Source organism: Saccopteryx bilineata, chromosome 2, assembly GCF_036850765.1.
Source record: "Saccopteryx bilineata isolate mSacBil1 chromosome 2, mSacBil1_pri_phased_curated, whole genome shotgun sequence".
Classification (NCBI taxonomy): domain Eukaryota; kingdom Metazoa; phylum Chordata; class Mammalia; order Chiroptera; family Emballonuridae; genus Saccopteryx; species Saccopteryx bilineata.
In genome coordinates this window covers 230,640,820-230,653,001 of record NC_089491.1, presented here as the reverse complement: position 1 = coordinate 230,653,001, position 12,182 = coordinate 230,640,820, and the positions used below count along the sequence as shown (strand labels likewise).

Sequence of the window (12,182 nt, the reverse complement as noted above, 5' to 3'; positions counted from 1 at the left end):
AACCAGATGAGCCCGCGCTCAAGCTGGTGACCTTGGGGTCTCAAACCTGGGTCCTCGGCATCCCAGTCTGGTGCTCTATCCACTGCGCCACCGCCTGGTCAGGCGGATTTTCTTTTTTAATCCATTCTACTACTGTGTCTTTTTATTGGTGAGTTTAATCCATTTACATTTAGTGTAATTATTGACACTTGTGGGTTCCCTATTGCCATTTTATAAATTGCTTTCTGTTAGTTTTGTATCTTGTTTGATTCTTCTCTTTTGTTTTTCTATCATTTGTTTTTGTTTGGTTATATTCCATACTTCTTTCCTCTGTTGCTACCTTTTTTAAGTCATGTGCTTCTGTGGTGGTTTTTTCAGGGGTAGTTACCATTAAGTAATGAAAAGGGTACCTACCATGTTCATTGTAGTACACTACCTTATGAGTGCTTCTGCATTCCATCGTCCTTTGCTACTGTTAATCTCTGTCCTCTCCCCCTTTTTTTGGTTTTTGTCGTCACAGTTTAAATTTGGTTTTATTGTGTTCTTAGTGGAGCTTTTACTTGTGGTTTTGTTTTGTTCTTTGTATCTGGTTGGAAAACCCTCTTTAGTATTTCCTGGAGTGGGGGTTTTCTGATGATAAATTCCCTCATTTTTCCTGTATCTGTGAATGTTTTTATTTTTCCTTTGTATTTGAAGGATAGCTTTGATGGGTATAGTATTCTTGGCTGAAAGTTTCTCTTTCAGAACTTTAAATATTGGCGTCCACTCTCTTCTAGCTTGTAGAGTTTCTGCTGAGAAATCCAATGATAATCTAATAGGCCTTCCTTTATATGTTGTATTCTTCTTTTCCCTGGCTGCCTTAAGAATTTTTTCTTTGTCGTTGGTTTGTGTCAATTTCATTATGATGTGCCTTGGAGTAGGTTTGTTGGGGTTAAGAAAACTCGGTGTTCCGCCTGACCTGTGGTGGCGCAGTGGATAAAGCATCGACCTGGAAATGCTGAGGTCACCGGTTCGAAACCCTGGGCTTGCCTGGTCAAGGCACATATAGGAGTTGATGCTTCCAGGTCCTCCCCCCTGTCTCTCTCTCCTCTCTCTCTCCCCTTCTCTCTCCTCTCTAAAATGAATAAGAAAACTCGGTGGTCTGTTTGCTTCTTGAATTTGAGGCTTTAGTTCTTTCCACGGGCTTGGGAAGTTCTCGTCTATTATTTTTTGAATATGTTCTCCATTTCATTTTCTCTCTCTTCTCCTTCTGATATACCTATTATTCTTATGTTAGTCTTTTTGATGGAGTCAGACAATTCCTGTAGGGCTTTCTCACTTTTTAAAATTTTTGAGTCTCTCTATTCTTCTCTCTGTTGTGCCTCAAGTTGCTTGTCTTCTATGTCACTAATCCTACCTTCTATCTGGCCTGTTCTATTAGCTAAGCTTGTTACCTCGTTTTTCAGTTCATGAATTGAGTTTTTCATCTCTGTTTGATTTGTTTTTATAGTTTCAATTTCCTTGGTAATATATTCTTTGTGTTCATTGGGTTGTTTTCTGAGCTCCCTAAATTGCCTTTCTGTGTTTTCTTGTATACCTCTGAGTATTTTTAGGATTTCTATTTTAAATTCTCTGTCATTTAGCTCCAAGGTTTCCAATATATTAAATTTTTTCTCCATAGATTTTTCCTCATCTATCTGTGCTACATCTTTTTTTTTTTTTTTTTTTTTTTGTATTTTTCTGAAGCTGAAAACGGGGAAAGATAGTCAGACACTCCCGCATGTGCCCGACCGGGATCCACCCAGCACGCCCACCAGGGGCGACGCTCTGCCCACCAGGGGGCGATGCTCTGCCCATCTGGGGCATCGCTCTGTTGCGACCAGAGCCACTCTAGCACCTGGGGCAGAGGCCAAGGAGCCATCCCCAGTGCCCGGGCCATCTTTGCTCCAATGGAGCCTTGGCTGCGGGAGGGGAAGAGAGAGACAGAGAGGAAAAGTGCAGCGGAGGGGTGGAGAAGCAGATGGGCGCTTCTCCTGTGTGCCCTGGCCGGGAATTGAACCCGGGTCCCCCGCACGCCAGGCCGACGCTCTACCACTGAGCCAGCCGGCCAGGGCCTACATCTGTCTTTTGTATCCATGATATTCTATTTTCTTTTCCTTAATGGCATCTGAGGGTGGTTTTGTTGATAGCACTTCATGTTCAGTGTGTGGAACTTCCAGATGCTCTAAGGATAGATTTTTCTGTCATTGGTTGAAGAACTTGTTGAAATTTGGGGGACAGATATCGGGAGCGCTCCTCGTGGCGCCATTTCTCTGACGTCACCCCGGAGCAAATATTTTAAGTTTCAATGTGTACGACCCAATGCCATGCAGGAATGAACATGTACCTCACCTGTCTCAGTGCCAAGGAGGACCCCCAATCATGTCCTTTCATATAAGCAGGGCCCTCACCAGCTGACAAGGCCCAACTCCACAGCATGCACTGAACAACACCTGTGTGACACAGGTCTGCATGCTGTCACTCATTGGCGTGCTGCATCTCCTGACAAAATGCAAGGGCCCTAACAAGCTGAACTGTGCCCAGCCGCAGTGGGGACAGCCCCCAGGCAGCCCAGCTGTGCACCAGAAGCTTGACCACTGATGCTATGGTAAGCAGGCAGAGTGGCCACCATAGTCAGACTCCATGTTACACCAGTGCCGAAAGGCCGGGCAGCTGGGCTGTGGGCCGGGGCATGCTCTGCAGCCACAGAGCCCCTCTGTTGCAAGAGTCCATGCCTGCACCGATCCTCTGTTGGGACATTGCCGAGCGCTCCAAGCAGCATAAAGTAACACTCTGTTCGTGCTGACCGCAACATAACCCACACTGACTGGAGCTTTGAGACTTGCACCCCCCAATCTCGTGTACACAGCAGCAGCTAAACTGCCGACTGTCCCAACCTGGAATAAAGTTCTGCAGAAGAATCTTCCAAGCACCCAGATGGATGCTGCTCCTGCTAGAGGCACACCCACCTTTCAGCTCCAGCACCTGCACCACAGTGCTGTCGTCCCCGGTGATCAGAAAGGACAGGGCAAACTGGATGTAGGCCAGCCGGACGTCGTGTGTGCCCTGAGGACGAGAGGATAAGGATCACATGAACATCCACACCCTGAGAAATTCATGCATGCCCCTCCTGTCCCAAAGTCAGAGGTCTCCTGGGCTCATCTAAAACCCATGGACATCACTAAGGAAACAAGGGTTTTCTCTTTGCTCTTCCTCTCAATCTCCTCCTCTTCCTCCCCCTCCAAGCTCTTTCTAAATACAAACGTGTGGATGAAATAGTGCGTCCCCTTCCCCTACTGCACTACATAAGCACTGTTAGTTCATGGACCACTTTGGTGTAGAGCAGAAGGTTCTCAGCCACCTAGATACTATCTGCTCTTGCTGCCAAGGAAATAACATACCCACGTTTCTGAAAATCCAGAGATAACGGAAAAACTGGTGCTGCTTTTGATGAGCCACCAATGAGGTGATGTCTGCTTTTTATTAGATATTATAATAGGCACAAAAGCACAGACGCTATCATATTACAGCCCAGCATGGCCTCCCAGGACTGCAGTCTGACCTGTCCTGAGACGTCAGCCATGACTAGGGACAGTGGGCATCCTCAACCAGGGCCCCAAGGCCACGACCAGCAGCCAACACTTCAGGGGAAGTCACCAGGGACATCTGATCACTTTTCCCTCCTAGTAACTTCAAGACAGACCCGTGCCTCTCCATCCCTGTTTTACATCCAAAGAACCACGGCAGGTGGTCATGGGGCCCCTTGTCAGTGGCAGCAGAACGAGCACAATGCTCGGGTTCTCCACTGCCAAAACCAAACACCCCCCTGTTTCACGGAGCCCAAAGGTCCTTTAGTTGGCTGCCATGACCAGTTAACAGGGAGCATTATTGCCCTGAGCACGTGACGATTGCGGAGCCTGACTTTAGATAGCCCATTCTGAGAGCAGCAGAGGTGGTAGTAGGGACAAGGACGACCAGTGACGCTCAGAGTCCTCACCCCATGCCAGACACCTGGTCCATGCTGCCCAGTGTCACAGCAACCCAAGGCAGATGCCCACTGTGCCAGTTCTACAGACAAGGAGCCAGGCTTCAAACAACTTGCTCGAGGTCACGTAACTGCTCTGCATCCGCACTAAGACTGGGTAACGAGGAATAACTACAAACACGTGCCTCACGCTCAACTTTATGACTATAGAGATTTCTTCTCCTCGGGCCCCCATGGCACTCCACATCCCTGTTCCCAAAATGTAGGGACCACACATGGCATCATGTAGGCCTCCAGGGGAGTATTTAATACTTCAGTCTTGTTGTGTTGGGTACACGGTTCTTCTGGAGAAAAGAGCGGACGCCTGGCCGATGCTCTGTGATGTGGGGACAGAGGCTGTGCACACCTGCTGCATGTACGCAGTCTATCTCCGTCCATGCCACACAGTGTTTCATTCGGCAAGACCTGGTCAGGCCACGCACATGAGAGGCTCCAAGCTCCAAGCTCTCCCTCTCATTCTGGGGACCGATCTGTGGGCCTCTTCACAACAAAGAGTTTGGGGACAACGACAGTAAGGATTTGAAAATGAGCTGCATTGGTTTAGCATCAGCAATGCCCCAGAGCTGCCACCACTTATTGAATACAAATCACATTCAAGGTGCCATGATCTCAGGCTGACAGGAACCAGTGACTAAGACATTGCTCCTGTCCTCCGGAAGCCTGAAGTGACCCCCCCCCCCACCCTCCCTGGATGCCTCATTGTTCAAAGAGGCAAACACACAAACATAGCTACCCTGACACAAACACAGCTACCCTGCTTTCCTGGCCCATGTGTACCTTGCACTTCAAAAGACCACTGGTGCAGTGTAACACTGCCTGGAAAACAGCGGTCAGGGCTCATCCTTCCCCAGCGGATTGGAGAGGCTCCTCGAGTCAGGGGGATTCTGTCCACTGAAGTACTGGGGTCAGGGCCCTGGAGCACTGGTCCCAGTCACCAGGTGTTCCAGCTCTGTCTGTCCTGCCTAGACTCTGCAGAGCTAGACTAAATCCTCCTGAGTTCCTCCAGCAACAGATTCTGAACCATACGGGATCCAGTCTCACCTCTGGGCACCCACTGCATATGCAGACAACCCCAGACTTCAGATCCCTGCTGCTGGGGAGAAACACCCTTCAGACACAGCACCTGCCCCACACGCAAGCCATGGCCTAACCTCCCCAGCCCCGAGCACACAGTCCCTCACTACCCCAGCCTCTGCCCCAACAAACTCCATCAAAGGCAAGAGGACCGCATGTGCACTACTCATTCCTACCCTGTGACTTCACGGGGCTATTATCCCAGGAAGAAAGCGTCCCAAACTCCACACTTGTTTCAAAACACTGTCTTAAAAAGACCAAAACATATTTGGTGAAACTGTTCTTCAGAGCAGGGTTTCTCACAATGCTTTCTTTGGCCAGATGATAAACACCCATGATCCTCTCCTATGAGGCTGTACCAATTCCTCCACAAGGGTCAGAGTGGGGGCATAAAACGCAGAAGTGGAGAGACTTAAGCTCACCCACCAGATATACTCTGTGGCCCCGGACTGGATCCTGACTTGAACCATGAAGGGTAAGGCCACAGGTGAGATAGCTGGCGGAGAACTGAGAGTGAACTGGGCATCAGGTGGTGCTGAGGAATTATTAATGGTGTCAGGTGCAGTGGTGGCACTGTGGTTTTGTTTCATAAAAGGTCACTCTCTGTAAGAGATGCACCGTAAAATATTTATGATGAAATGTGACGCACAGGTGGGATTTGCTCTAACAGGCTGCCCCAAACAACCCACAGGGTGGGGGAGGGGACATCGTTGGAAGCTGCTGACAGGTACTGGGGGTCACTATGCTGCTCTGTAGTTCTGAATCTCCCTGACATTCCCTATATCAAAAAAAAATTTTTTATATGTCTAGAAACCATTTCCCACCACATACAGCATATTTAAGATAGTTGATTCAGAACACAAAATAGGAAGTAAAAATGCGGTGGCCTTTCTTGAATCTGGGCGGATGGCCTGGCTGCTGACATGCACTGCCCTTAGAGCTGAGCTTGAGCAGGAAGGGAATGGGAATCAGATGGATAATTACTGCCCGCTGACAACCAGGTCGAACCAAAGAGCACCGACTCCTCTCTGTTCCCCGTGCTCAGGAAGAGGCACAGAACCGACCCTTGGCTGTTCCCCATGCTCAGAATGCGGCACAGAACTGACTCCTCTCTGTTCCCCGCACTCAGGAGGGAGCATGGAACCGACTCCTGACTGTCTGCAGCTCTGGAGCGCCAGCAGGGAGAGCGGACCTGTTACCTGATGGGCAGGATGCACTTCAAGAACCAGCAGGCCGCACTCACCTAGGAGGACAGGAGAACTTCCCCTCTAGCCTGAGTCCCGAAACATGTTCTTACTCCTGAAGAACCTCAGGAGAGTTCAAGAATTCTCACCTCCATTCTCTATGGCACAATCCAGCCCTTCTTGACAAAACATACTGGCAGGCACAAGAAACATTAAAAAGCCCTAAATGTCCTCTCTGATGTCACTGGCTTTGACTTTTCCAAGGGCTTTCTCCAGAGTGGGCAGAATAGAAACAAGAGCAGCAGGGCACCCCAGAGTCTATGTCATGAGGCCACGGAATTACTTCATTTACATACAAGCTAAGTCATCCCCACAGACCAAGAAGGCCCCAGAGAAGCTGGCCTCACATGCCCATCATTCAGCTCTACCTGGTGACCAGGCCCCCACTGCCAGCCAGGAGTGAGGCCTGCCCTCCTCCCAGGCTCCAGGGGCTGCCAGGGCACATGACTCTACACAGGGCCTCTGACTTCAGGTATGTGAGGTCCAAGACCAGAAAGAGGACAAACCACAGGACGAGACACTGGGGCTCACCTTTGAATCCCTCTTGGTCACCAGGGTGTACAAGGTCTTTTTATTCAAATCAAAATGGCTGCAGAAATCCCTGGCAGCCTCAGGGCCCTGGGTTACCATGGCAGCCATCAGGTTCAGGCAGGCTCGAGCCATCCTGCACAGGGACAACAGGAAATCAGATGTCAAGAGGAGTGGATGCACAAAGCCACCTGCACGCTGGCTGTGATTTGCTGTCCCCAAACCAGAAAAGGGAAGGAAGGAACTATTCACATATACTTTCTTTTAAAAGAAAATCATAACAAAATTTCAAATAAAGGACAAAACCATGAGTTGGGGGAGGACCCAAGAAAACATACTGTGAACTACAAATATGGGGATTTCTCTGACCAGCAAGTCATCATGCTCACCCCACCCTGCCTCTGCGGGCACAGAGGTGCTCCTGTAGTAACCATCTTCAAAGCGAAGCACCGAACCTGGGGTTTACTCAGGTTCACTCGGGGGCTAGGCAGATAGCACTGTGTACCACAATCGAGGTCCCACCCACATGCACTGTTCTCACGGAGGGTGAACACCAGTCAGGATTGATGTGAATATGATGTCACGTAGGGCTGTACCAATACATGTACAAATGGGTATTTTCCTGCACAGGCTAAAGGAACAGGTAGCACCAGTGGACAGGGATGGTCAAAAGGCCTCTCTGAGGACACTCCTGCAAAGCCCTACAGGCAGAGAGGGAGAGAGCCGGGATGACCTTGGAGAATGCCTAGCGAGGGCCTCTGGGGCAGGACAAACAATGCTAAGGATGCTTCAGCGTCCCCAGGACAGCAAGGAGGCAGCAGGGCAGGAGTGACAGGGACTGTGGTAAAAGGGATCAGCAAGAGCAAGGGCCCATCAGCAGCAGGAGGGGCAGAGCCTCCACATCACAAGAAGAGAAAGGGTCAAATGCACCTGGGGAGAGCTAGGCAGAGCAAGACCAAGGCTGGCCCTGCCGCAAGGAGGCACGTTTACCTGTAGCCCGAGGAGTACAGGGCCTGACAGAGGAGCTTCATGTGGCTGGTCAGCAGCTTCTTCACGACGTTCATTCCCACAACGTGAAAATGGGAGAGATCGCTTGCTGTCCGCAGTAATATGGCCTCGAAAACTTGAAATATTAACAGCATCTGCAATGACAGGATTGAAATGCTTCTGAGTACTCTCACTCCCTTCCCTCTACAAACCTGCTCCTCTTATCTCAGCCATGGTCACTTGCAGGCTGAACACCTGCAACCTGCAAGATGAGGCCTCCCCGGATTCTGAGCCAGAGGCAGGGAGGAAGGTGGCAGCTTAGCAAGCTGCCCTGCCAGGCCCAGGGCGCTGGAGTTAGTCCTGCTCCCATAGCCTAGCTAAATAGAGAATTGCTTGCTTTCAACTACACTGAAGGAAGTGGAAAGAGTGATTTCTATATAAGGCTGGGTCTCACTGCTTTGGGCACATTCAGGTCTGCAGCCTTCCCATAATAACCCTGAGATTTCAATAAGTTCCTAAATATCCCCAATTTTGAGCCTCTTTGGAACCAGAAGACATTTCAACTCAATATCTGTGACACACAGTTTTTCTCTATTTTCCTTTTGTTAAAACAAACCATGTTGCAACCCAGTGCACTTAGATTGAGGATCTACAACCCCTGTGTCTCATGTTATTCATCCAGTGCATTTAGATTAAGAATCTATGGCCCTTTTTTCTGGTGTTATTCACCAATAAGTAGTTAGTGCTTTCCACTAAAATGCTTTCAAAGGTCATGATGCAAAAATAAACATGTTCCTACAGCACAGGACCACAGCATCATTTTCTGTAGAAAGTTGGCAAGGTCTTGGACTTTGTATCACAATTCCCTTCATTAAGTTAAACACAACAGAAGCATGACCTTGCTCTTCTCTTCATCAGCCAGGTAAGGAATGACACACCTCACTTTCAGGTCGCTTCTCCCCACTCAGGAGCTGGAAAATCTCTGCACACTCCACAGAAATCTTGATGTAGCCTTCCACAACATCGTACATGTCTGCTTGGGGTAGCTTCTTGGCAGCAGAGACAAATGTTTCCAAGGCTAAAATAGTGATGTTCAAATGTTAGCAAAGATGGTCTCCCTGGAAACACTCACAACTGCTACTGTGACAGAGGGAGGCTTCTGGCAGGAACATCCAGGCAAGTGGAACTGCCACTAACTGTGGTGAAGAACATGGCAGCCATGTAGCGATGGGGGGGATCAAAGTCATGACACCGCCTATCCTGTACCTCCGGTGAAAGCATGGAACTGGTTCACACAGAGCAGAACCTTTTCCATCCAGGGAGCCTCCTCAGCACCTCTGGGTCTTTACCAATCTAATCCCACAGCACTCTTCTCTCCACCCCCACACAAACAGGGTGCAATCAGTGAATGAAAATAAAAAATGTGGTATACCTACACTATCTGTAAATATCTATCATACACACATATATATAGTGAAATAATATTCAGCCTTCAAAAAGGAAATTCTGCCTTTTGTGACATGGAGATATCATGAGGAAATTAAGTGAAATAAGTCAGACAGAAAAAACAAGTAATTTATGTCCTTACGTGTCGAATCTAAAAAAAAGCTGAACTCGGCCTGGCCAGTTGGCTCAGGGGTAGAGCGTCGGCCTGGCGTGCAGGAGTCCCGTGTTCAATTTCCAGCCAGGGCACACAGGAGAGGCACCCATCTACTTCTCCACCCCTGCCCCTCTCCTTCCTCTCTGTCTCTCTCTTCCCCTCCTGCAGCCCAGGCTCCATTGGAGCAGAGTTGGCCCGGGAGCTGAGGATGGCTCTGTGGCCTCTGCCTCAGGTGCTAGAGTGGCTCTGGTCGCAACAGAGCGACGCCCCAGATAGGCAGAGCATCACCCCTGGTGGGCGTGCTTGGTAGATCCCTGTTGGGCGCATGCGGGAGTCTGTCTGACTGCCTCCCTGTTTCCAACTTCAGAAAAAAAAATAAAAATAAAAATAAAAAAAGCTGAACTCATAGAAACAGAGAGCAGATTGGAGGTTGCTGGGGGTGGGGAAGTGAAGAGATGCTGGTCACAGGAAACACACTTCCAGCTATGAGATGAGTAAGTTCTGGGGCTCTAATGTGCAGTGTGGTGACTACAATTAATTGTACTGTATTGGGTACTTCAAAGTTGTTAACAGAGTAGGTCTTAAATGTTATCACCCCCCCATGGTAATTACATGAAGGAATGGCGGTGTTAACTAACCTTATTGTGATCATTTCACAATATATACATGTGTCAAATCATCATACTGTTCATCTTAAACTTACATTTATGTCAATAATATCTCAATAAAACTGGAAACAACACTTTCCCTACTCCCTGGATGAAAACAAAGTCCCCTAATGTCTACCAATTGCACTTCCCTGGGCAGCGACCCTATCACAGGAAGTTACGAGAACATATCAAAAGGGAGATACCAAGATAGAGACCAGATTCAAACACAAACCCCACGTAGCCTCAGAGGGGACTCACTTTCACCCAGTCCCACATTTTCCAACAATGTCACCAGCACCTGTCCTCTCTACCCAGGTTTCCACCCAAAACCTGTTCAAACGCAGTACTCTAAAGTGGTGAAGCTCTCTGAGCAAAACCATGAATATGTACACCGGTGCAATCTTTTACAAAATCATGTTTTCCTCTGCCAGAAGGGTCCCTGTCCCTGCCACTCTCCCTACAACTCTGCTGAAAAGCCACTCTCTCAGGGAGCCTTCTTGGGTCTCCCAGATTAGAACTTGTCCCATGTGATTCCACTGACTGCCATCTGCCTTCTGCATTTGATGTGTAAGCTCACAATGGCAGGGCCCTTGTCCGATTTCCACTCATTTTCACTCTCCCCTAGCAAATAATAGCCCCTAATAACTAATGAACATATGAATGAAATCCAGTGCTAAAGCAGGGAGCATCTTCCCAGCACTGCCTGTTTAGTGCCAGCTGTTGCAGGCATTAAACATTTAAAAGCAACATCTGTGGGAGGCAAACTGGACATTGCGGCTATTCTGGCCACTAACTTAATAGTTCCATTAATCTGGGAGAAACGCTGTCACGGTTTTATTCGGACAAGTCACAGCCTATGCAACTGCGTTCTTCCCCATCACCTACACACTTTCTAGTAGTGGACTTCATGATCCTGTGAAGGGCAATCACGCTTTTCAAAAGAGAGATTATAGACTCTCCTCCCGACCAGTCACCAGGTCAACCTTACTCAACCGACAAGGCCTTGGTGTGGCCTCGGGTGGGGTGACACCACTGAAAACAGAACTGACAGCCACAGCGGTGGCGACCTGAAGGACAGTCGGGGCTCGAAAAACACGGCCCAGGGCGAGGAAGTGCCGCGCGCGGTCCCGTAGCGGCCCGGGCCCTGGACGCTCAGCCACCGGGGCCTCGGTTTCCCGCCTAACCCGCGGCGAAGGAGGGGCTGCGTCTGGCACACAGCGACCCTCTCCACACCCCACGGAGGCCGACCCGCACTTACCTGGCCCCGCGCCCTGCTGGTCCCTCAACTGCGCCTTGAAGCGCACGCCCGTGAGCTCCTCGCTGCGGGCCCGCTTGGGTGCTCCCGCGGGGGAAGCCGCGCCGTCCTTACCGCCCCGGGCCTTCCTCTTGGGGGTCCCCATGACGAGTGGGAGGGCGCGCAGGGATTCACGCCCGTGGACCTGGCGGAAGAACGCACGGACAACAGAGAGGCCACAGTCACCCCACGTGCGCAAGAAGGGGAGAGGCTTGGCGGAAGAGGCGGGCCCTCGAGAAAGAAAGAAGGCGGAAGGGGCGGGTCTAAATCGGGAACCGCGGAAAGAGCGGGAGCACAGGGGCGGGGGCCTGTAGTGGGCGGTCCCTACATGGGGCGGGGCATGTGGAACGACTGGCAGGCGAGCAGCGAGTGGGCCTGCGGCAGATTCTGCTGTTGTCCTCGCGTCGAGTCTTGGGGACCCACTGTTCCTATAGTGCCCGCCGGCTCGCTCGCGGCCTGGGGTGAGCGGACACTGCACGACCCTTCCTGCCTTCGGCGGCTCTCTCGACTCTTCGGCGGGCAGAAGCCGGATCCTCCGCTCCCGCAGCGCACGAGGCCGGGCGCGGAGCTGTACCGCCAGCTCAGTTAGCGGCGCCGCTGGAAGAACGTGCGCAGCACGCAGCGCGAAGCTGACCAAGCCCAGCTGAGTGCCAGGCGGGCCGATGCAGGAGGTCTTCGCTCCGGTACCCGGGCCGAGTGTCGTGCAGGTGCTCCTAACCCTGACCCTGAGCTCATGGCTCAACCGAAACCGACTGACCTCCAC

The 12,182-nt window shown here is 50.4% G+C and overlaps 1 protein-coding gene across 3 annotated transcripts in view; it reads right to left on the bottom strand.

The window, feature by feature from the left end:
• The window catches only part of URB1 (URB1 ribosome biogenesis homolog), a 71,546-nt gene extending 59,921 nt beyond the window's left edge, over window positions 1-11,625 (bottom strand). For all 3 annotated transcript variants that reach the window (XM_066259531.1, XM_066259532.1, XM_066259533.1), the window contains exons 1-5: window positions 11,384-11,625; window positions 8,814-8,953; window positions 7,879-8,030; window positions 6,892-7,024; window positions 2,967-3,063 (exon numbers count right to left, since the gene is read on the bottom strand). In XM_066259531.1, coding sequence (XP_066115628.1) covers window positions 2,967-3,063; window positions 6,892-7,024; window positions 7,879-8,030; window positions 8,814-8,953; window positions 11,384-11,525 — 664 coding nt within the window. In that variant the 5' untranslated portion in view covers window positions 11,526-11,625. The remainder of the gene's footprint in view (window positions 1-2,966; window positions 3,064-6,891; window positions 7,025-7,878; window positions 8,031-8,813; window positions 8,954-11,383) is intronic.
• Between the last annotated feature and the right edge of the window lie 557 nt (window positions 11,626-12,182).